Source organism: Haemaphysalis longicornis, unplaced genomic scaffold, assembly GCF_048455015.1.
Source record: "Haemaphysalis longicornis isolate Haplotype H1 unplaced genomic scaffold, Haemaphysalis longicornis Haplotype H1 scaffold_3, whole genome shotgun sequence".
In the NCBI taxonomy this organism is placed as follows: Eukaryota; Metazoa; Arthropoda; class Arachnida; order Ixodida; family Ixodidae; genus Haemaphysalis; species Haemaphysalis longicornis.
Genome location: NW_027526335.1, coordinates 220,733,730 through 220,757,498, shown reverse-complemented (window position 1 = coordinate 220,757,498; position 23,769 = coordinate 220,733,730). Strand labels below are relative to the sequence as shown.

At 48.1% G+C, this 23,769-nt stretch overlaps 1 protein-coding gene across 1 annotated transcript in view; it reads right to left on the bottom strand.

Annotated features, from left to right (window-relative positions):
- LOC144173712 (uncharacterized) overlaps positions 1–23,769 on the bottom strand; it is a 228,750-nt gene that overhangs the window by 10,150 nt on the left and 194,831 nt on the right. Inside the window, exon 2 of the mRNA XM_077702020.1 lies at positions 17,846–18,151. Coding sequence (XP_077558146.1) covers positions 17,846–18,151 — 306 coding nt within the window. The remainder of the gene's footprint in view (positions 1–17,845; positions 18,152–23,769) is intronic.

Sequence of the window (23,769 nt, the reverse complement as noted above, 5' to 3'; positions counted from 1 at the left end):
AGTTGCAGAACGGCGAAAAAACGAAAACCCTCCATCGACGCATGGCCGCACCGAACACCGTACCTGCAGCCAAACGACTCGATCTAACCCGGACGTGACTCCCGAACCCGACGACGACACGACGCGATGCGTACCCGAAACGACAGAGCCTGCCGCTGAGAAGATGACGAGAATGACGACGCATGGTGCCCGACCGTCAACACGTACAAGCCGAGATACAACGCCCAGACGCACCAAAAACTCCAGGAAAGCGGCGTCCGACGTCCAGTTGTCCATCGACGGCTTTGAGGTAGTCGCCCTCATCGCCACGGGAGCCGACTACCTGGTAACGAGCGGCTCATTCGCGTCGAAGCTGAAGAAAGTTACGACAACAGGGGACGGTCCGCACATACGCACAGCAGGAGGCCATCTCGTAACGCCAAGTGGAACGTGCACATCACGCGTCACCATAGGCGGCACCACGTAGCCTGCTGAGTTCGTTATTTTGCCTAACTGCTCCCGCGACGTAATTCTCGGAATGGACTTTTTGACGGACAACGGCGCAATAATTGATCTGCAGACCAAGTCGATAACTTTTTCCTCCGATCACTCCACGACGCCGCAGCCGAACCCCGATCACCGTGCTGCTGTCAGGATCGCCGACGATCACATCACCCTGCCACCCCGCGCAAGCTTGGGGATCGCCATCTACTGTGAGGATGCTGCTTCTGACGTCAACGCTATCGTAGAGTGATCGAAGGTTGCTTCTCGACCGCGGTGTCTCCGTCGCAAGATGCACTGCGCACTTTAAGCAACGCCAATCTCACGTTTTGGTTACTAATTTCACCGAAGAGTTCCAGCATTTAAACAAGGGAGCTGCAATTGCGTTCCTCGAAGAAACGCAAGAAGCAAGTGACGGGATCGCGGTCGCCGACTTTGAACCCACACCCGATGACACCTTAAAGCTTCCGCACCCCTTCGACGTCAATCCGGCGCTACCGCAAGAACAACAGAACAAATTATTGGCTTTGCTGCGTCGCTACAGCCAGTGTTTTTTGTCGAGTTCAAAATTACGTCAGACACCCCTAGCGAAGCACCGTATTATAACTGAAGATGGAGCCCGACCTACCCGACAGTCACCATACCGCGTCTCTTCCCACGAACGGGAAGCCATCCGGACTCAAGTCGACGACATGCTCAGCGACGACATTATACAGCCATCGAAAAGCCCCTGGGCTGCGCCGGTCGTACTCGTAAAGAAAGAAGACGGCACATTAAGGTTCTGCGTTGACTACCGGCGACTAAACAAATTCACCAAAAAGGACGTGTATCCCCCGCCACGAATCGACGACGCCCTTGACCACCTCTGCCATGCCAAGTAGTTCTCATCGATGGATTTGAAGACCGGCTACTGGCGAATTGAAGTGGACGAGAGAGACCGAGAGAAGACTGCGTTTATAACCCCGGACGGCCTATACGAGTTCAAGGTGATGCCTTTTGGGCTGTGCACGGCGCCAGCAACGTTTCAGAGAGTGATGGACACTGTGCTAGCTGGCCTGAAGTGGCACACTTGCCTCGCATACCTCGACGACGTTGTGGTATTCGCCCGGAATTTCGACGAACACCTTGCAAGGTTGGAGTGTGTACTCGAGGCCATTCGTACATCGAGGTTAACGCTGAAGCCTGAAAAGTGTCGTTTCGCGTATGAGGAGCTGAAGTTCTTGGGCCACGTCGTCAACGCCGCGGGAGTCCTACCTGACCCGGCAAAAACTTCAGCCATTGCGAACTTCCGAAGGCCGAAAGACAAGAAGGGCGTGCGAAGATTTCTCGGGCTGTGCGCATACTACGGGCGCTTCGTCGCAAACTTCGCACGCATTGCAGAGCCACTCACGCGCCTAACAAAAGATAGCACCCCTTTTGCCTGGAAAAACGCCCAAGAAAAAGCATTCTGCGAGCTGCAACAACGCCTGCAAAACCCGCCCGTGCTCGCTCATTTCGACGAAAACGCCGAAACAGAAATGCACACCGACGCCAGCGATATAGGCTTGGGTGCCGTTCTCGTCCAAAAGCAAAGCGCTGGCGAAAAAGTAATCGCCTTTGCAAGCCGTGGTCTGTCGAAGGAGGAGAAAAATTACTCAGCCTCTGAAAAAGAGTGCCTCGCAATTATATGGGCCATTTCAAAATTTCGCCCATACGTATATGGTAGACCATTCAAGGTTGTCACAGACCACCATGCGCTGTGTTGGCTCGCCAATTTGAAGGACCCCTCTGGCCCTCTTGGGCGGTGGAGCTGGCGCCTGCAAGAGTTCGACGTTACAATCGTTTACAAATCCGGCAGGAAACACTCCGACGTCGACTGCCTGTCCCGCGCCCCCGTCGACCCGCCACCACTAGATTGCAATGAAGACAGCGCGTTCTTCGGAGTCGTTACGGAGAGCGACCTAGCCGCCCAGCGGCGTGCCGACCCCGACTTGCGCGTCATGATCGACTACCTCGAAGGACGAAATGTTGCCGTGCCTAGGTCGTTCAAGCGGACCTTGCCAGCATTCAGCCTCAAAAACTCAGTCCTCGTGAAGAAGAATTTCAGCCCCGGAACGAGAGCGAATTACCTTCTCGTCATCCCTGCAGAGCTCCGTGACGAAATTTTGGAAGCGTGCCACGACGACCCGTCTTCCGGACATCTCGGCACAGCTCGCACTATTGCAAAAATGAAAGCGAAGTACTTCTGTTCCCGCCTTATATCCGACGTCACCCACTACGTTCGGAGTTGCCGTGACTGCCAGCGACGAAAAACGCCGCCGACACGACCCGCCGGCTTTCTGCAACCAATCGCCGTCCCGTCGAGGCCCTTTCAACAGATTTGAATGGACCTTCTAGGCCCGTTCCCTACGTCACAGTCACAGAACAAGTGGATTGTCGTGGCGACAGACTACATGACGCGCTACGCAGAGACCGCCGCTCTTCCGAGGGGCACTGCACAGGAAGTCGCAAAGTTCTTCTTAAGCCAAGTTGTGCTGCGACATGGAGCCCCGGAAGTCCTAATCACGGACCGCGGAACGGCCTTTACTGCGGAGCTAATGCAAGGAATATTACGCTACAGCAACACGGAAAACAGAAGAACGACGGCGTACCACCCCCAAACGAACGGACTAACAGAACGTCTGAACAAGACAATCGCAGATATGCTGTCAATGCACGTTGATGTTGAACATAAGACTTGGGACGAAGTGCTACCGTATGCCACATTTGCGTACAACACGGCTATCCAGGAGACGACGCAGCTGACGCCGTTCGAGCTTGTCTACGGAAGACGGCCAACTACGATGGTCGACGCCATGCTTCCGCACGTAGAAGACGACGACCTCAACACCGACGTCCAAGGATACCTTCAGCATGCGGAGGAGGCCCGCCAGCTGGCTCGAGTTCGTACTACGCGCCAGCAGCTCGTGGATGCCGGGCGCTACAACCTCCGACGCTGAGACGCCGAGTACCAGCCAGGGGACTGTGTTTGGGTTTGGATTCCCATCCGACGATGCGGACTCAGTGAGAAGCTTCTGCGACGATATTTCGGACCCTACCAAATTCTACGACGTGTCGGCCAACTTACCTACGAGGTGATTCCCGATGGCGATTCCGGAACATCACGACGACGCATACGGCCCAAAGTCGTCCATGTGGTTCGCTTGAAACCTTACTATGCAAGATGACGGACTTTTTTTTGTTGTTGTTGTTTGTTCGGGCTGTCTTTTATTTTAGCATCGGGTCGATGCACTCTTAGAGGGGGGGGGGGTAATGCCGCGAACTATGTATGGGCTTGCTTATTTATTTGCTTATGTGAGTTGCGTTTTTACGGCATGCACGTGTCAAAAATAAGCAAAATAGGAAAATGATCGGTGATATCGGTTTCAAGGACGGCAGAAAAAAGTTGGCGTGATATGTTATATTGCCGGGAACAATGTATGGGCTTGCTTATTTATTGTTTGTTTTTACTTCCGGGTCACGCCCGGCTGTGTTATCTGCGTTCCAAGCAAAGCGCGTCTTCCATTCTTTACTTTTATGCCGCACGGGCTATCACATTCAGATAAGCAAACTGTTTCGCCCTAACGTCGCTAGCTCAGAATAATCGTCTGTGATCTACAATGTTCTGGATGTGAATCGACGGTTCCAGAAACACTCGCGCCGAAAGATAAAATTCCTGCAGAGCAGACGCCTCGGCATTCGATTCTGCGGCGCTCGCCGACGCAAGTCACTTTGTTGACCGCTGCATCGCCGCCTCTGTATTCTTTTGAGTTGTTAGGGGAGCACAAGTTCGCTCCAATAAACTTGTTTCTCCTTCAAGACAACTGCGTCGTCCTTGGCTTCGTGACAATATAGCGCATGGTCTATTAACGTACGTGGACCATTGCGCACACATCTCGTGGGTGCATGTATCAAAGCTTCAAGTCCGAATCCAGTATAACAATCTGCGTATGCAGAATACGATTTAGATTCGGTGTCAAGTAAGTTAATGTTGAAGTCGCCTACTAACAGGACGTGCTTATTTTCAAGTGATAGCATATTTTGAATTGTATCAAGGTTAAGTAGGAATTCAATCAAAGAAGATGAAGAGGAACAATAAATGCAACCAATGACTAAAATTTTGTTATGTGAAATAAGTGATTGATTAGTTTCAATCCACACCAATTCCCAAAGGTTTGCAGTAAACGATAGATCATGCCTGCGTCTGTAGGAAATATCAGGTGAAACGAAAACTGCTGTACCTCCATGGCTATCAGAAGTTCGATGACAGTACTCTGCTTGATAAGATGGGAAACTGTACAAATTACTGTCAGAATCAGAGAGCCAAGTTTAAGATATGCATATGAATGAAAATGCATGGTTAAGCGCAGCGATGAAACTATCGATGGTGTCAAGATTTCTCTTGAGGCTTCTTGCATAAAAGTGAATTATGGAGTAGTTGTTATTAGAAAGACGGAATTTCGCATCATCGGGGGACAGCAAAGCCATCGGCTGCAAGGTGTTAGCAGTTTGTCAGAAGGGTGCATGACTCAGAATTATGTGAAAACCCGCAAGTCACGCTCAGACGTGATGCGAAATACTTTGATGTCTTGTGTTTTGCGAGCCTTAATGCGACAGTTGTCTGTCCACAGGAATTGCCAGCGATGTTCTTTCTTAAGCGCTAAAGCCTTAGCAAACAATTTCTTGTTATCGAAGGTCAAATGCTCGTTGACGAACACAGGGACATCAGTTTTCCCAGAGAACCCAATGTTGCTCGTGTACAGCTTTGCCTTCCGTGCTTTCCGGAGGAAGTCGTTTTTCTTTTCACGTGAGGAAAAACGAACGGTTATGTTTTTTACATTCTGATTTTTTGACATAGTAGGTACCCGGTGTACGATGTCCATGACCACTGGAGCAGTTCTATCGCCCGCGCCCCGCAGGCATGCGTAGCTGGCTAATCGACAAATCAGATATAACAACGGTAACATGAGCCGCCGGGCTTGCTGACGAGTTCATGTCGCGTCATGCTAGTGAAACAAGGGAGGGTCCGAAGAGGCTGTTTAAACCAAAACATCGGGTATGGCAGAAAGACAGCATCTCCCGAGATGCCGAGGGCGCTTGCGACAGAGTTGCAGCACCGTGACAGTGAAAAAGCGGATACTACAGAGGACCAGGCAAAGAACCTGAAAAAGGTATTCGAGAAGAGGCTACCACTGACTCGATTTACTTTCACCAGCCTGGTCACGTGGCCGCCGGGTGTCAGAATCCCATGGTAGCTTACACATTCTCAAAATATTATACTACGCTATATTTCATTGTCATATCACTTACTGTGTTGAGACAAGGGGGGGTCACCTTTTTCTCCTACATAAACCGAGCTATCTTGTTACAAAAGAGAGCGCTCCGCATTATAACGTTTATTAGGGTAAACGACAGTTCCGCTCCACTTTTTTCTAGCTTAAACATTATGCCACTTACAAATGCTAGAGATCACAAGTTAGCTTGTATGGTTAAGAATAAATTAGAAAACAATATTCCGTTCTCTCATTCTATTTTTCAATGGCCACATCGACAAACACGCAATCAAACCAACCTTCGTTTCAACCTCTCTGTTATCCACAATAATTATGGTAAACGTAATATAGCGTTTTCCGGAGCTGTGATCTGGAATCTTCTGCTTTTAGATATTAAAACTAACGCGAATTTTACGACATGTGTAAAAGAGTTTTTTCGCGATGGAAAGTATGCATCACCATTGTAGCCAAGCGGAGTTTCTTTAGTGTTGTCTTCTCTTGATGTGTGTAATGTGATTTCCCACTGAAATGCTTGACCCGTGTACAATTTCATAAAGCCTTTACTGCATGGGCCCGGGTGCTAGCCAGATTGGCTAAGGGCCCAGATGGTAAAATTGTATGGTATGCAAAGAATGAAATAAACTGTCTTTCTTTCTTTCTTCTGTCTTTCCTGCGGCCGGTGAAGGCGGTGTGAATAGGAAGCTGCTGGAACCGTACATTCAGGAGATGACGGTGAACGGTAAATGCTGCCAAGTACTCCGTGATTCCACGTCAACGATGGATGTAGTGCATCAATCTTAGGTTGCACGAGAGCACATTTCAGGCGAGTGTGCATGGATCAGCAGGTGGTTGAGGCAAACAACGTGTGGGTACATTCGGGACACTTGACACGGAGGCTGCTGTGTCGCCCAGTTTGCCGACCGAATATCCGTGACTTCTTTTCCAACCGTTCGGATCAAATTTTGCGTCAGAAGGGTTTGAAATTTGGATCCGTCTAGCACTGACATGCTCAAAAGCTCGGGAGTTGGCGGCAAGAGTGCCCAGTTCAGACGACGTGGCACCCCAGTCAGTGCGTGGGAGAAAGCAGCACTCCGAGCATTGAGGCGCCCCCGCATGCCACGAGACTTGAGGTGACATCGCAAGACTCTACACATAAGGAAAACCCCCGGAGACGAAGAAGAGTTTCCCGACTTAGGTGAAATGTTTGTCTCACGCACTCCCGTGAATTTGCCAAAGTTTGGAGTAACCAAAGAGGCCTTGACAGCTGAACAAAGGCGAGAGGAAGCACTTCAGGACATTAAGCGGGACGAAAGCGAAAGAGTTGCAAAGAAAAATGTTCTTTTTCAGGAAGGCAATGGTGTACAGTACCGTAACTACAGGGACAAAAAGGGAGTGAAGTTTGATCTCTTGGTTGTGCCAGAGGCTTATCGTACGAACCTCTCGCCCTTCGTTCATGGCCACGTGATTGGTCAAGGGCGCCGACAGCCTTCAGAAGTCAAGGTAGCGGCGATTCACGATTTTCCACAGCCCCATACTAACACTGACATCCGTTCCTTATTGGGCGTAGCAGGCTAATGCCATCGATACATTCACAGGTATTCTGAGTTAGCCAGCCCCCTCAGTGACGCTCTTCGAAACACTGAGCCCCTTACGATAAATGGGATGAGAAGAAGGAGAAGGCTTTCAATGACTTGAAAAGAGCACTGACGAGCCAGCCGGTGCTTTCAGCCCCTGACTACAGCAAACCTTTTGTCATTCAGTGCGAAGCTATTGCTCGATGCATGGGGGTGGTATTGTGCCAGACAGGGGAGATGGGTGACGAGCACCCCGTGCTTCACGCCAGTCGGAAGCTGACAGTGCGCGAGGAAGCATAGAAAGGAGCGCGCGTATCTCGTGTGGGCAGTTCAAAAGCTAGCTTGCTACATCGCCGGCTCGCATTTCGTTATTGAAACTGGCCACTGTCCCCTCACATGGTTGCAGACAATGTCTGCTAAGAACGGCCACCGACTGCGCGGGAGCTTCGCTTTGCAGCAGTGATCATTTGAGGTCCGTTACAACAAGGGGAAGCTCAATGGCAACGCAGATGGCCTTAACGGCTGCCCTTAGTGTAGATGTGGCCTTGAGGAATACGCTTTCATTCTTTTCTGAAATATTTTATTCACCAATATTAAGTTCTGCGGTTATTATCATTGTGAGTCCCTTTGTTGATGCATTTTGCATCAATATTTAAATAAATAAATCAGTTCATATTCTCTTTAATTCTCTTCATATTCTCTTTACTTATATTCCCATATTCTTTTTAATCAGTTTATATACTCGTGGTAGGTGTTGCCACATTCGATGGGGTTTTAGTCCGTGTGCTAGTTTGACTGACTTTGGAGGTAGCCTGGTGGTCTTTCAGGAGATTGTCCTTGCGACCGCTTGCTTTGTAGTTTTTCTGGACTTCGAGTGCACGTGAGAGCCATGAAGCCCTCATCGACATGGGAAGCAAGGGGTGTTCCCGCAAGTGTCAGGGCCATGATTCCGACCGCTGCATCGTGTTAAAACAATGAGTTACCCACTGGAAGGACTCATTGAGGTGTTTGTGTGCCAGCCCGAATTCTACACCTGGGCCAAGACTGCTTCCTTCACGGGCTGGAAACCAATGTCGTCGGGAACTTCTCGCCGGCCGGAGATGCTGTCACGATCGGCGTGCTGGTATTTCGAAGACCGTCTGCAATATTATTGTGTTCAATCACCCAATCCTTCCGTCGTCCAGTTTTCGGCAGCCTCCACCCCCCCCCCCCTCCCCTAACCTACGGGGAGCGACCCGGCTATGTATGCAATGACGCTGCAGCGAAAGCCGTTGCTGCTGGACACAAGCTGCGTTCAGTAACCGCCGCGCGGCATTGCTATTTCGGCGGTAATCGAAGTGGCCCTGTCTTCTACGACTGTGAGCCGCGCATCGTGGGGCCCGTTTGTGGCGGGTCCGAGACGCCGCTATTCAACAAGCGCCCGACGCCCGATTACCGACGGAGCCCAGGCGTCCTCCTGTCGCTTCAACCTAGGATGGTCCCAAGTGCTTCGACCTTATTAAGATTGCACCACGGCAGTCAACCTGACGCTGACCTGTGCGAGAGGGAAAGTGCCTTCTCGCTGTGAGTGTATGGACGTGAATTTCAGTGCCATGGATTTTCGGGATGCGCGCGTTCTTAAATTATCAGCGGAGAAAGGGTGAAGGGGGGCGGCCTCAACCTTGTTGTTTAATCTCGCGCGCGCAGGAGCGCAGACCCGTGCTCACTCAGTCAAAGGCCATGTAGATTTCTGTATATAAAGTTTCTTTTTTCTTCCTACTTCGCCCGAATGTTTGCCCCAAGCCCGGGCCAACGGAAGCCATCACCGGTCACGGTACCATATCCGCAACAATGTGTAGTCCTTTATGTACACTCCACTGTGCGATGTATTCTTACCTAATCGTTGTTATTATATTACGTTACACGGATAGCACACCCCTGAAACACCGCGGGTATGCACGTCGATACGTTGCAGTGGTATTATGCTTTCTTCTTTTAAAATACATGATCCGCTGTTATGTGTTTTACTCTCTTGTTACGTCGAATTTGTGTTGTTGTGTTGCCCTTCCTAGCTGTTTTTGCTGAGAGCCTACTGTTTGAATATATATCCTTTATCCTTTATGTCAAACTGAAACTTTTAAGGGGGACGGGGCCCCGTCAGGCGATGCCCGCCTACAGTTCAGGCTACCTCTTATAGCTAACAATATGCTGTGTTCCTGGTCACACTGGCCCCTCAGGTGATGAGGTGGCAGATGAACGGTCTGGCGCTGCTTCCCTTAAGAACAACAGTAGACCACACATCAGCAGCCTACACCGACTCAATCCACGCGTTAGGCAGTCGATTCTTCGAAGATGGCAAGCAGATTGAAGTCAACAAACAGGAAACAAAAATACATGTAATAAAACCACACTTGTGCCGCTACATCACTGACGCAGGCAACAGGTACACGGAGGTCGCTTAGCAAGGTTATGTATAGGCCACACATGCAACACACTGGCATCTGCTCACGAGATCTTCAAGACCCCTGTGCAGCAGATGTGGAGATGGCCTATCCCTAGTACGCCTTATCACTTTGCGACATGGCGTGTACAATTGTACACGCGACTTTTAAGAGCATTTTTGGAAGTCACAATCGTCGTCATCCCCACTTGAACCGCTCAGCCAGCATTCCCATTTCCCGTTCAGCCAGTATTCCCGCTCCACTGCGGTAAATGCGAATGCTGGCTGAGCGGTTCAATTGGGGTTTAACCACCCCTACTAAGCGTTTCAAGAACTCGTATACTTGACACGCCAATGTCAGGCCTGTCAGTTAAGTGTTTTGGCTCTACGTTTTTCATCCAGATAAAATGTTTATAAAAGCAAAACTGAAGCTGCAACCTTAACATTTAAGGGCTGGGGATCCCAGTAATGTGTACAGGTTTTCTACTGTAGCAAAGGTTAGGAAACGGTGGTCACGTTTACGATAGCGCGGTTATGATTAGGAGACCACCGAATTTATTAGCTACTTATATGATGAAGTTGTTTATGGTTTTAAATAAAATGGTTTCGGTTATCAAAAATATACACAGGTGGTTAAATGCATTCTGACGGCTACATCCTAAAGCGTGTCGCAAAGGGTTGTAATTCAATGCAAAGCACCAGACCCAAACCGGCACAAAAGTTTCCACAAATCCACGAGACTACACCTTCCACTTCACCTGGCATTCGTTTAGGTGCGAAGTACCTTAGGACCGCACAATGTCCGTCCGAGTCCGTGCGCATAGCATTTACAATCGCAAAAAATCACACAGGGACCGGCAGGATTCGAGCCTGTGTCTGGTAGACCAGAGAGAGTTAGCGTCAGTCGTATTACTCGTTGGGCTACCACCGTGAGTTAGTAGCCGACAGTCAAATGGCTTACTCCCTCGCCTGTAACGGTGCGGAGTACCTTAGGACTTCCTGATGTCCGTCTGCGTCTATCCATGCTCACACCACCATCAAGCGAAAATTAAGCAAAATGCGATTTGAGCCGTGAGTTGCAGTTTTATTTAGGGAATAATCAAGGTGCATCTCACGGCTCAAATCGAATGATGGTGGGGCCGCAAATGGGATGTCACCCGGGTCGAACTTTCATGTCGCTTCGAGTCCCCGTACTCCACACCCTCTCCATTCTCCACGACGTGGAAATTCTGCCATTGTTTAAGAAACAACCCCATTGTTTTCATTAAACGTGTCTATTAGAAGTTACATCTTTACATTTTATTGCTTCTCATACAGAGTTGAAGCTTGGCCGTTCATTACAGCGGCAATCTTTATTGTCTTACTCATTCTACTTTTATTTTTATAGAGAGAGTTTAGTATCTACGTTTACACCACTGTCAATAAATAACTATGGTTGGTGTTCTTTGCCCAAGTTGATCTTCCGTCAATAAACACCAACCATAATTATCAACATCGCACCAAAGGGGAAAATACGCTTATCTTGCCGGCTGTCAATGCTTTCTAGAGAAGAAGAATCTATATTTCAATAAAATGCGCTGCTCCGCGTGTGCAGTGTTTTGCGTTTCCTTGCACCTCTTTCCTCTTTCGAAAGAAGTGCACCCAGCATTGATAACTCCCTTGTACCCCAAGAAGAGAAATCACGTTTATCTCGCCGGCTGTCATCCCTTTCTCCGGATGAGGGCACGGCTTGGCTCAGGGCGGGCAAAGATGAGTGTTGCGTTTGAGCTGTTACCCTTACTATATGCAAGAGAAAAGATACGCGCAAACTCAAGGAGAGCGCGAATCGCCCCAAACCCACTTATATTTCTGCTTGAGACCGGTCTGGAAGGGCACGCTTATCACGGATTGCGCCAGCGCAGCTCGGTTTCTATTATCGAGTACATGCTGCCAAGAGAGGAAGGGAGGCTTCATAAGGACGCTGGCTTTCGAACGCACTGCACAGCTTCATTCTCACCTTCCGCCCTTTTCCCCTAGCAAAGTGTGAGCTTTTCAAGCAAGACATTAAAATGAAGTCCACTGAAAGAGCGGGCCGAATTAAAAGAACAGAAAGGGAGGAACAGGAAACCCTTCGACGCAATCTCAGTCAAGTTAGAGTGCCAGGTGCCAAGACTATTCCGCCACGATATTGCAACCGTCAAATCCAGGCTTGAGGTGATCGAACACGAACGATATAAGGGGGCAACACTCAGATCGCGTGAAGAAAGGCTACTGGCAGGGGAGGCGCCCACAAAGCGCGCTTTAGAAGATGAGATTCGTTATGTGAAGGCTAACAAAACTGAACAAATAACCTGTCAGGGTGTTTCAACCCGCGAGAACGAATAGAAAAAACGGGAGTTCGTACGGTTTTACACAGAACTGTTCAGCCCTGCATGTCCCAAATTAGATGTTTTTGAGCGGGAGTTTCTTTCAATGTAGCCGGTGTTAGATGAAGAGACTAGGCAAATACTTGAAGAACCCAGTAGTTTAAAAGAAGGGGAAAGTGCAATTGAATAATTAAAACGAGGGAACGCGCCGTATCCAGATCGTCTGAGTTCGGAGTTGTGTAAGGTGTACAAAAATATGGTTTACCCTTTTTGTTTTTTGTATTCGCGGAAGCTTTCATAAACTGTGCATTGTCAAAAACATTCACCCGCGCACGCACCATTCTTATTCAAAATCTAAGGATCGTTTGAAAACGCAGTGTGTAACGGGACACCGACCGATTACTTTGGCCAACACGGACTACAAAATGTTAATGAAGATTATTGCGAGAAGACTTCAGAGATCGTCGGGCCACATGAGACATGTGGCATTAAAGGTCGCAGTATTGTAACAAACATTGAAGTAGCGCGAAGTGTCTTGCAGAGCTGTGACGTTTTTCGTAAAGTAGCCGTGATACAAGTTGATTTTGAGAAAGCCGTTGATTGCGTCTTTCGTTGTATCCTTATTTTTTTCAGTTTTAAAGCATATAAATGTTGGAGATGTTATTTTAAAAGGCGTTAAGATGGCGTATCATCATCGATTCACGCAGCTGATAAATAACAAAAGTGTCATTGAGTACATTCCAGTGTTGTCATCAGAAAGGCAAGGGTGCCCTGCTTCCCTGTGGTTGTTTTGTATTTGTATAGATCCCTTTTCGTTTAAAAATTATAAGTGATATTTATGTACGAGGTTTTGTGTTGCGTGCAAGCGAAGTCAAGCTGCTAACGTATGCTGACGATGTGGTCATATTCTGCACATACGAACAAAGTATGAGTAGAGATGTCATGATAACCACAGAACTTTGAGAAGTCACCCGAAGCTCAGTCGATTGGCAGAAGTGTGCCTAATTTTGTCATGGAAACTGGAAATCGACACCGACTGTTTTTGAGCGCTTACAGTGGACCACTACGCCAGGGCGGTACCCGGGGTACCGATGGAGAGTTATCTGGAGAGCAATCAGTTCTGGCAGGGCGAAACCCAAAGGCTGAGCGATAAAGCCACTAAGTGTGGGGCTCTGCATTGTTCGTCTTCGCAAGCGCCACTGTCTCCAACTGGTTTTTTTCTGGCAAAAGTGTGGTTCCTGATCCAAGATAGTCACTGTTACCCTATTCATATAAATGAGTTGCATCGTATTTTTGCGGTATTTATTTGGACTTCAACATGGGAGCGCACGAACCGAAGTTTTCTTTTTCAATGAATGAAGCTGGGAGGCTCGGGTAATCGCATATATGGGGTGATCAAAGTTAAGTCGACAGGTTTTTTTAAAAATAGGCGCTTAGATTTACGCGAAGACCACCTCCACGGTGTGGTTTGGCGCCCAGGGGGACACCTAATTAGGAGGTAATTATTGATGTATGTGGATTAATGAACTAAAATTCAATTAATAACTTTTTAGTGGCTGCAGTAACCAGGCATGTCTGTATTCGAAAGTTAGACGCAATCGTGTTTCTATGCAGTATCAATTGACAGAATCCTTCAAGCGCATCCGTAGTGCGAGATATCAAGTAGCGAAGTTTAATTGCCGTTCGCATGATTACGCATGCTAGAAGTCAAGACCAGCGCATAGCTCCTCCCCTTTGTTCTGTGTTTTTTTTATTTATTTATTTACAATACTGCCACTCTCATTCGAGAGCATAGCAGGAGGGCGTACAAAATGTGCGTACATGAAACATGTGAATCGGCGGCTTGCTTCATGAGAAAGAAGAAAAAAGAACATATGCACTCAAAGACAGAAATAATTACACAACTTTACGCATACACACGCCTATATTACAAGCTGTAGTAACAGGAAGAAAAATAAACCAAGAAACAAGTCCATCAAAAAGGTAAGAATAGTGCCATTACAAAGCTGGAGCAACAAAATACACAATAAATTAAAAGATTTCAAAGCTGGAAATGCTGCACGTGTTTTGTTCGGTTCGCTCAACAATAAGTGTTATTTCTGCACTGAATAATCTAGCATTTCGACGAACTTAGATAACGAGTCTCTGCTTGTTATCGCCGGGTCCAGTTTATTCCACTCGCGTATTGCCATGGGAAAAAAAGAGTACATAAACGTGTCGTTACTGCAGGAATATTCAGATATGGTGCGGTCGTGTTTGTGACGTGTAGGGCGGGTCTGAGAAAAAGATATGTATTTATGTGTATCAATCTTGTAACTGTTCTGAATTAGCTGAAACAAGAATTTTAGGCGAGCGTGCCTCGCTCTAATTGACAAACGTTTTATTCCTGAAACAGCCAAGAGGTTAGTTGGAGAGTCAGTCCGTTTATATTTGTTGTGGATGAACCTTATTGCCTTTCGTTGGACACTTTCAATCTTTTTAATGAGGGTAGTCGAGTGCGGAAACCATATTGTGTTTGCATATTCCAGAAGCGGTCTTACAAATGTTCTATAAGCTAACAGCTTGGTAGGAGTGGGGGACGTCTTTAGGCATCGTTTTAGGTAGAACAGTTTGCGCAACGCGGCGGCGGTTATATTTGTGATGTGTGTATCCCATCTAAGATCGGAAGTAAGCGTAATTCCTAAATATTTGTGTTGCGAAACCTTACTTAAGGGTATGCCATTAATGAAGTATGTAAACATAGATGGCTGCTTTTTTGTTGAAACAGTCATGGTAACGGATTTTTTAATGTTTATGGTCATTTGCCAGTCAGAACACCATTTCGTTATTTTACTAAGTGACGTGTTAAGCATTAGGTGGTCCGTATAGCTATTAATTTCCCTGTAAATAATGCAGTCACCTGCAAATAACTTGATGTTGCACTCGATATTGGAAGTGATGTCGCTAATAAAAATTAAGAACAATAGTGGTCCCAGGACTGACCCATGTGGAACACCGGATGTTACAGCTACGGTCTGAGATGGTGTGTTTTCGAAAACAACAAACTGTGATCTTTTCGTGAGGAACTCTTTTACCCATGCCGATATTGCGCCTTTGCCAATCACACTTTCCAATTTCGCAATTAATTTAGTATGCCCTACACAATCAAACGCCTTGGAAAAATCCAGTAGTATGATGTCCGTTTGCGCGTGGTTGTTAATGGATAGTGCGAGGTCGTGAACTACTTCTGCTAGCTGTGTAATAGTTGATAGACCGCTGCGGAAGCCGTGCTGATCAGGTGATAAAAAGTTCACTTTTTCCAAGAAAACAGTTAGATGCTTCAGGATTATGTGCTCAAGTAATTTGCATGACGTGCTTGTTAGTGAAATAGGCCTGAAATTTGAAATGCCATTTTTGTCTCCTGATTTGTGAATTGGTACTACTTTTGCTTTTTTCCAGTCTTCCGGCGGGGTAGATGTTGAAAGCGACTTGCGAAAAATTAGGCCGAGGTACTTGCTACACCATTCTGCATATCTTTTTAGGAATTCGTTCGGTATGTAATCCGGGCCGGTGGCTTTTTTCGGGTCCAAGTTAAGCAATAGTTGCATAATTCCAGCGTCTGTGATGTTAATTTCGTCAATTCTGTCTGTATTGTGCTGTTTTAAATAAAGTGAAATGCCATTATCTGTCGTCAATACCGAGCGGAAGAAATCATTATGCGCATTCGACTTTGCTACCTTCTCTTCTGCTGTTAGTGTAGACGACGCTTCAGGACTTTTACGAAAATGCCTCCAGAATTTCTGTGGGCTATTTGTGATAAAGTTTGGAAGGGTTACGTTGTAGTAATGCTGTTTGGCTTGCTGTGTCTTTTTTTTCAGTTCCGTGACTGCATTTAATAACTTCTCGTTACCTGGCGAGTTGGCGGGGTTGATCCTCGACTCCCGCCGTAACCTTTTTACTTGACGTTTCGCTTGCATAACTTCTCGATTTATCCATGGGTTTTTCAGGTTGTTTTTTTGTGTTTCACAGGTATAAAGCTATTTATGCAGTGAAGAACAATGTTCTTAAACTGGAGCCACAACAAATTCACATTCGCGGACATATCAGAGGCAGTTTCAAAAAAAGGTTGAAATTCATGCGCGAGATGCGTTTGAATACTGTCGTTGTTGGCTTTCTGATAATTGATAATGGTTACTGCTGTAGGGCGAACTGTCAATTTACAATCAAGTGCCAAGCGACAAACAGGCATCTTGTGGTCAGATATCCCGTCAGCAATGCTTATCTCAATTTGCTCGTTTGGAAAATGGTCGCTGAGAAGTACGAGGTCAAGAATATTTCCAGTTGTTCCTTGTATGCGTGTTGCATCGGGTACTACCTGATGAAGGTTAAAATCAAGCATTAAATTAACCAGTGCTTTCGATGACGGAGACGTGTGGTGCATAGTAGCCCAGTTGAAATCAGCGAGGTTGAAGTCACCCATAATAATCACACGATTTCTACGTGCATGCTGCTAAAGAAATTCTTGGACGAAAGATATACCGTCTTCGCCGGAGGGCGGGCTACGATAGACGCATCCAGTGATTATACTCGAGCCGTCGCAAGCTATCTTACAAAAAACAGCCTCCGCACTTTCTACCTCAGGCAAACATGTGAAAGGAAAACATTTTTTAATTAATAGAGCTACCCCTCCGCCTCGAGTTGGCCGATCCTTCCTGATAACTGAGTAGTTTGGGGGAGCAATTTCGTGACTGGATACGTCTGGGGAAAGCCAAGTCTCCGTTATAGCCACAAGGTCAGGATCATAATCAAGTAAGATATGCTCCAGTTGTTCTATCTTGTTTAGTATACTCCGGGCATTTATGTTCAGCAAGGTTAGCTCTTTGACTGCGTGTTGCTTCGAGTCGTTGGCCTGCTGGGGATTTCTTTTTGCTTGGTGTCTTTCATTGGACTTTTGTTTACATTTTGGTCGTTTTTTTCATCGGTATCTTGTCGTTCATTTCATCGCTCCAAACGAACGCGCGCTTGTCAATGTACAATTTGTCAAATGAAAGGGTAATCTTTTCTTTGTTTTCACGGTTTGGCTTCGCACTGTCCCATAGCTTCTTTCTTACTTCTCCTACTTTCGGCGAGAAGTCTTCGCCGATAGCAAACGACGTACCTTTCAGTTTGAATCGTCTTTTTAGAATTTCTGTTTTCTCTCTCCAGTCCAACAGCCTAAAGATTACTGGCCGTGTTTTTTTTTTGGTGCGGGTTTACCTAACCGGTGTATCCGTTCTATGGCAACTTTATCTAACTCGAGTGTTCCATTGATTATAGTTGTGTTCACGGTGTCCGCCAACGTATCACTTGTTTCTTCGTCAACCTCTGGGAGACCGTAAACAATCAAGTTATTGCGCCTGCTACGGTTGTCCAATTCATCCATTTTTTTTCCAGAACATCAATGGCGCGACTCATGGAGTCAATCTGAGTTTGGCAAGATTCTATTTTAACTTCTAGTATAGCCAGGCCATCTAATTTCTTGTCAATGTTAGCTAGCCGCTCTTCCTTAATGTCTCTGATATCGGCCGCTATTGCTTGCAGTTGCTTTGCAATGGCAGCTAAATCCGGGCCTGGGTTTGATTCAATATCCCCGGCTAGCATGAGCAATTTTCTCAGCGACACTGCAGTTTCATAGATACAACAACACAGCCATGGGCACGGCAGCACTACCAAAAACGGGTCACTTGAACGATAGCGTTTTCCGTAATTTTTTCTCACCTGCAGTAGGAAGACGAACGGATTAGACGCCATACTGGCAGGGCCGCCGTGCCCAGTAGCTGCGGAGCTGGCGGGTAGGCAATATATAAGCTTGGTGGGCGGTGGCGCTGGTAACAAGTGATGCGCCAAGCGGTCTGCGCACGTTGAGGTCCGGTGATGCGGTGGCAGATACTGTAGACTATCCATGTGGCAGGTCGTATTTGGAAGCGCGTGGCAGCTGGTGACGTCATGGTCCGGTGCGGTCCAGGGCAATCCATGTAGTTCGGCGCTTCCAGCGGTGCCGAGAAGCGCCGGTCCCACGAAGAGCTGCAGTAGGAAGACGAACGGATTAGACGCCATAATTGCAGAGCGGTTCCGAGTAGTGCAGATTGCGATAGCGGTTCCAAGTTTCGATAGCGGTTCCGAGTTTCGATAGCGGTTCCGAGTAGTGCAGATTGCGATAACGCCAGCCAAGAATCAATGGGTGCCAGTTATCACTTTTTCCTCTGCCTCCACCCCTTTGTCGAACTGAACACCGTACACGGCAGCCACGTCACAGAAGGGAGGAGCTTTGCGCCGGTGCCGACTATCTTGCATGCGTAATCATGCGAGCGGCAATTAAACTCCGCCGTTTGATATCTCGGTCTACAGATGCGCTAGAAGAATTTTGCCAATTTAAACTGCGTAGAAACATGATTGTGTCAAACTTTTCAATACAAACATGCCTGGTTACTGCAGCCACTAAAAAGTGAATTAATCAATTTTAGTTGATTAGGTCACCGACATCAATAATTACCTCCTATTTATGTCTTCTTGAACGCATAACCTCACTGTAGAGGTGTTCTTCGCAGAAATCTAAGCGCCTATTTAAAAAAAAAACCCTGTCGACTTAACTTTGATCACCCTGTATATGCAAGGCACATTGATAATCGTTTTATGCTCTTCAGAGATTAAAGCGATTATTTCACGTGAAGTTTTTGCCAAGTTCCACTTTCCAATGCTTTACGTCAGTTCACCGTTTCCTCGTGCAACGAATAATGTCCTGTAATTAGAGGATATCTGAAACAAGTAGCGGACGCAGTTAGATTCGTTTGTGTGCTGTTTTCTTCTGAGTATCTCTCAAATGTCCCCAGGAAGGTTCTGACAAAAGATGTGAAAGAAATTCTCTTTCCTCTGCTTCTGTACAGAGCAGTGTACTCTGCAGGCCCAGGACGAGACGTTTTGTCCAGGGTAAAAGTTATGTTAGTCCCAGCCTCTGTGAAAACCTTCTTTTTTAATTAGAATTACGAAAATTGCGCCAAATGTACAAACAGAGGAAGGAAGACAGACAATAGGCAACTCACAACTCTTCCTTCCTCTGCCTTCCTTCCTCTGTTTGTCCATTTGGCGCAATTTTTGTAATTCATAATGCACCAACTAGCCCAACAGCCCATTTTACTGAAGTTTCTTTTTTAAATTGCACACCAACGCACTTCCTGTTAAAAGATAGATGGAAGACCGAGGTGTTTTTGTTGCATGGAACAACTTGTGCGTCCTCTATAAAAAATTTGACACTACAGAAGATGTGTTTATGAAGTCTTGGGGTGCCATTTTCTTTTGGGACGCCCTTATGAGAACGCTAAAGGAGTATCTGCTGACACCCCATGAAATCAGGTTCCTGAGCGCAAATAACGAAGACGGTGTACCGCATGATGTGATTATGCTTTTAGGATTGTCTAGCATCTGGTGTGCCAGAATGGTGGTGCGTCATGCGGATGTCAATGAGCAAACCGTGAGAGCATATTTCGGGGAAAAGGGAATTATTTGTGTGAAGTGAACAAAGCAGAAAACTTCTGACGCCAAAACCTTGCCAGTATTTCAATCATTGACATCATTTGACGTTTCTATTAGTATCCCCCAACCAGAACATGGTTGAATTGTAAGAATGCAAAAAAAGGAAATAAACACACAAAACCACGAAGGCTGTCCTCGCTCTTCCCTTCTTCGTGGCTGTCGGCCCTGTCTACACCCTGGACGCCATCTGTACTGAGTGCCGCGCGCCATTCTATTGCCTTTGCGTTGGGACAACTGCGTGAGCAGCGCTACTGGAGCACACGCTCGCCCCGTGTCCCGGATGCTACAGTTCGGATGACATTGTACGTGAGAGAGAGAGATAGAGGAACATTTATTAGGTGAACAAAAGCCATTCCACTCAATATGAAAGCTGTCGGAAGTGCAGAGCAGTTATTCGCCATAATGGGCTATACTGCCGTTATCTGCTCTCTGCTACCCATAGATCTGCAGGCTCACTCATGAGTGCGCTCACGCACCTCCTCACCACTTACGAGTGAGTGGTGAGTGAGCTTTACAATGGTTGCGGCCTGGTGAGTGCGAGTGAGTGCGAGAGTCACTCGCGTTGAGCCCCACTCACCACTCCTGAGTCCGAGTTCCACTCGCGGTGAACCCCGCTCACCACTCATGAGTGACGAGTCCACTCGCGCTTCTTCGCGATGTGCGGGGCTTACCGGGGTGAGCACCAGTTGCTGTTGCTGTTGTTATTCGTCGCAGGATCCGCTCGGTGTGGTAATTACTTCTGTCGATATCCAATCGTACGCACAGCTTTTTTTTGAAGGGGACAAATTCGATCCATTGTTTGAGCACCACCATGAAATAATTTCCAAGGCAGTCTGTTGACCTGCTCGTTGCCGCTGCAGTTGATTGTGCACAGACCACAGAGTCACATCGTCTGCATATACGAGGCAGAATGTGTCCGGTATTTCACCCAGCTTCCATGTCAAAAGCAGCATGGCCACGTTAAATAGCACTGGGGACAGCACACAGCCTTGAAGCACGCCTCGCTCCGAAACAAAGTGTCCCACGTGTTCTTTTCCAATGCGGATGTAGAAGGAGCGGCTCTGAAGAAAAGATGCTACGAAACGCCATACTGCTGGTGGAAGGAGGAGCCACTGTTGAATACTGATTATTGCAGCGTGGCTCACGTTGTCATTGGCCTTTTGAACGTACATAGCAATGATCGTGTGGATTTTGTTCGATCTGCCACCTTAGAGCACCATAGATGAGAGGTGGTCTAGGCCATCTTCTGTGCCTAGGCGCGTACGAAACCCAATCTGAGCCGGGTGGTACCATCCGTATCGTTCTAGCCACCATGTAAGGCGCGTGGCTAGCATCTGTTCAAGGAGCTTACAGACGGTCGATGTTAGTGCGATTGGGCGAAGATTACTGAGGCGATCATGAGGCTTCCCAGGTTTTGGGATTAGCACTACTTCGGCGTGCTTCAAGGAGACCGTAACGTCACCAGAGGTCCAGATAGCGTTCAGCCAGTCGAGTAGCCACCGTCGACTTGGACTGTCGATGTTCTTGAACGCTTCGTAAGTCACACCGTCTGGGCCTGGTGCTGTGGGTCACTTCGCCTTGTCTATTGCCGCCAGAAACTCTGCCATGGTGAATTGCGCCTGAATCCCGCCAAGATCTTCCTGACTGGGAGGCGAACTAGCCTCTGGGGGCAGAGTAGGTGAGCAGGCAAATGGTGGTGGAGCTTGGTCGTACTTTGGGAAGAACTCCTTGGCACTTGAGGAGCAAACTGGCACGGGGTCCATCCAGACATGAGGCACGTATTGGCAGCCGGTTCTTGGCGGCGTCCACCGAGCTTCATACGACGAAAAGTGCGCCAGATTGACGCAGTGGTAGAGGATGGCCCTACTGAGGCACACCAGTCCAGCCACCGTTGCCGAGATATAGACGTCTCATAGCGGTGAGCTGCAGCCGTAAGACGGTGTAAGGAGGTGCGCAATTCTGGATTTGAAGGATCTCTATTGGTTGCCAGTTCCGCTCGGCGGCGAGCAGCCCACAAATTTAGGAGATGTAGGTCTGGTGTTGGCTTGTTTTCTTCTACCCAAGAAGTCCGCGTGGCATCCCGGAGAGCCGCACGTAGCACGTACAGTCGCGTGCGATTTGAAGGTAATCGCGCGAGCGTCGACCGACCACGATGATAATGCCCCCACGCGGATTGTTTTACTCTGCCTGGTTCCTGGTTTACGCATTCTTCTCTCCCTCGGTCGCTGTTTATTCCAGCAGCCATCCCTCCAGCAGCAAACTCAATAACCCCTTCCCCTTTTTTAACCGCGCACGCAGCGACGACGTCGCACTCGTGGTATTTTACAACAGTTCTCCAAAAGATGCGCAGAAACGCATTCTCGGGAAATACTGGACATTTATAACAATGGCTGCTATTGTTGCTCACGATAACCAAGAAAAAAACGCACACGTGATTGAAACCACACAAGATCACCACAAAGTGGAAAGGGTGGTTTACTAGCCGCGGGAGTGATCACTGCTTCATGGAACAGTGACCGAGAGAGAGGAGAATGCATAAACTAAGTCCCAGTCGCTCCGAAAAAGCCCGCGCGGGGGCGTTATCGCCTTTATCGGTCGAAGCTCGCGCGATTACCTTCAAATCGCACGCGACTGTACAGGGGATCAGATAGGTCTTCATAAACTGAGGTGTTCAGAGCTCTCCGAAAGAAGTCCCAGTCTGTGACACCGCAGCGGTGGCAGTGCGGACTTTTTCAGCGGGAGCCAAGCCCATGCGGAAGGGATAATTATCAGTGCCCCAGCATTCCGGCTCCCGATTTCAAGACACAGGCTGTGCTCCAAGCCACCAAGAAAGGTCAGGGGAGTACGAAGGTCTGCGCGGGTGGTCACGTCGACGAGTTGGAGTGTCGACCAGGTTAAGGAGCACAAAGTGCGCATCGGTGAACGCGTCCAACACCAGACCTCCTCGCGCGCTTGAGTAGGGGTATCCCCAAGTCGGACGCGGCGCGTTGAAATCTCTACCTACCAGCACTGCGCACCCCCGGTGCGCGCGAAGGAGATTTTCAATCCAACCAAGACACAACACGGGGGAGCGTCCGCCGTGCGGGCGCACGTAACATGACACCAGTATGATGTCAGTTTGAGGGAGGCGCAGTAACACGGCCACCACTTCCTGGTATTCACTGCACCACGGTTCTAATTTCAGCTGAGCCTGGGAGTAACAGCTGGTGACATAGACAGCAGCCTTGCCGGGATGTTCATTCACACTGCTACACCGACGATTCAGAATGGTGGGCGAGGCGTAGGCGTTGAATCCGGGGAGACTGGGAAGAGAGTTGGTCTCTTGCAGGAGGAGAGCCCAAACCGGGAGACCTCCGATATGCATACCGTAGCGAAGCTCCCCAGCCTTATTTGCGAGTCCCCGGCAGTTCCACTGAAGCACGCACTTGTGGTTCGTTTGGATTACTGCAACGATGAAAGGTGAGTCAGCAAAACCGACGAGAGCTGTTGCAGTTGCTGCGCCACAAAATGGATGAGTTCGATCGGAGACAGCTTGCCAGATGGCGATGACACGGGTGGGACAGGCGTAGCAGGAGCTGACGAGCGAGTGTAAGCGGTTGCTGAGCGCTGAGAAGAGCGGACAGAAGAGTTCTTCGGTGACGAAGACGTCGGACCTCTTCCTGGAGCGAAGCAATCCGCTTTTCAAGCTCTACCACCTCCTCGGAGCTTCCATAGTTGGCTCATGCGGTGGATTCTGACGTTTGCGCCGTACCTTGCCATGCTTGACTGCCTCCTTGTACGTAAGAACGTTTTGGGGCTCATCATCCACGCTTAATGGAGGAAACTCTTCTTCGGTGGGAGTCTAGATGGGGTAACGGTTAGAAGTCTTGACCGCACCGTCGGACGCGTCTTGCAGTGGCGCTTTGCGGTCGCGAGTATTCTTGCGACGAGTTTCGATAGCTTTACGGTTAACGGGGCAGTCTTTGGATGTGACGTCGGAGTCATCTTTTTTACAGATTCCACATTTATATTTGGCAGTTTCTAGGACTTCTCCGCGGTGTCTTCACGTTGAGGGCAGGAGGCATGCATATGGCCAAGCCGTAAGCCCCTGTAGCAATAAATTACGCCTTGTA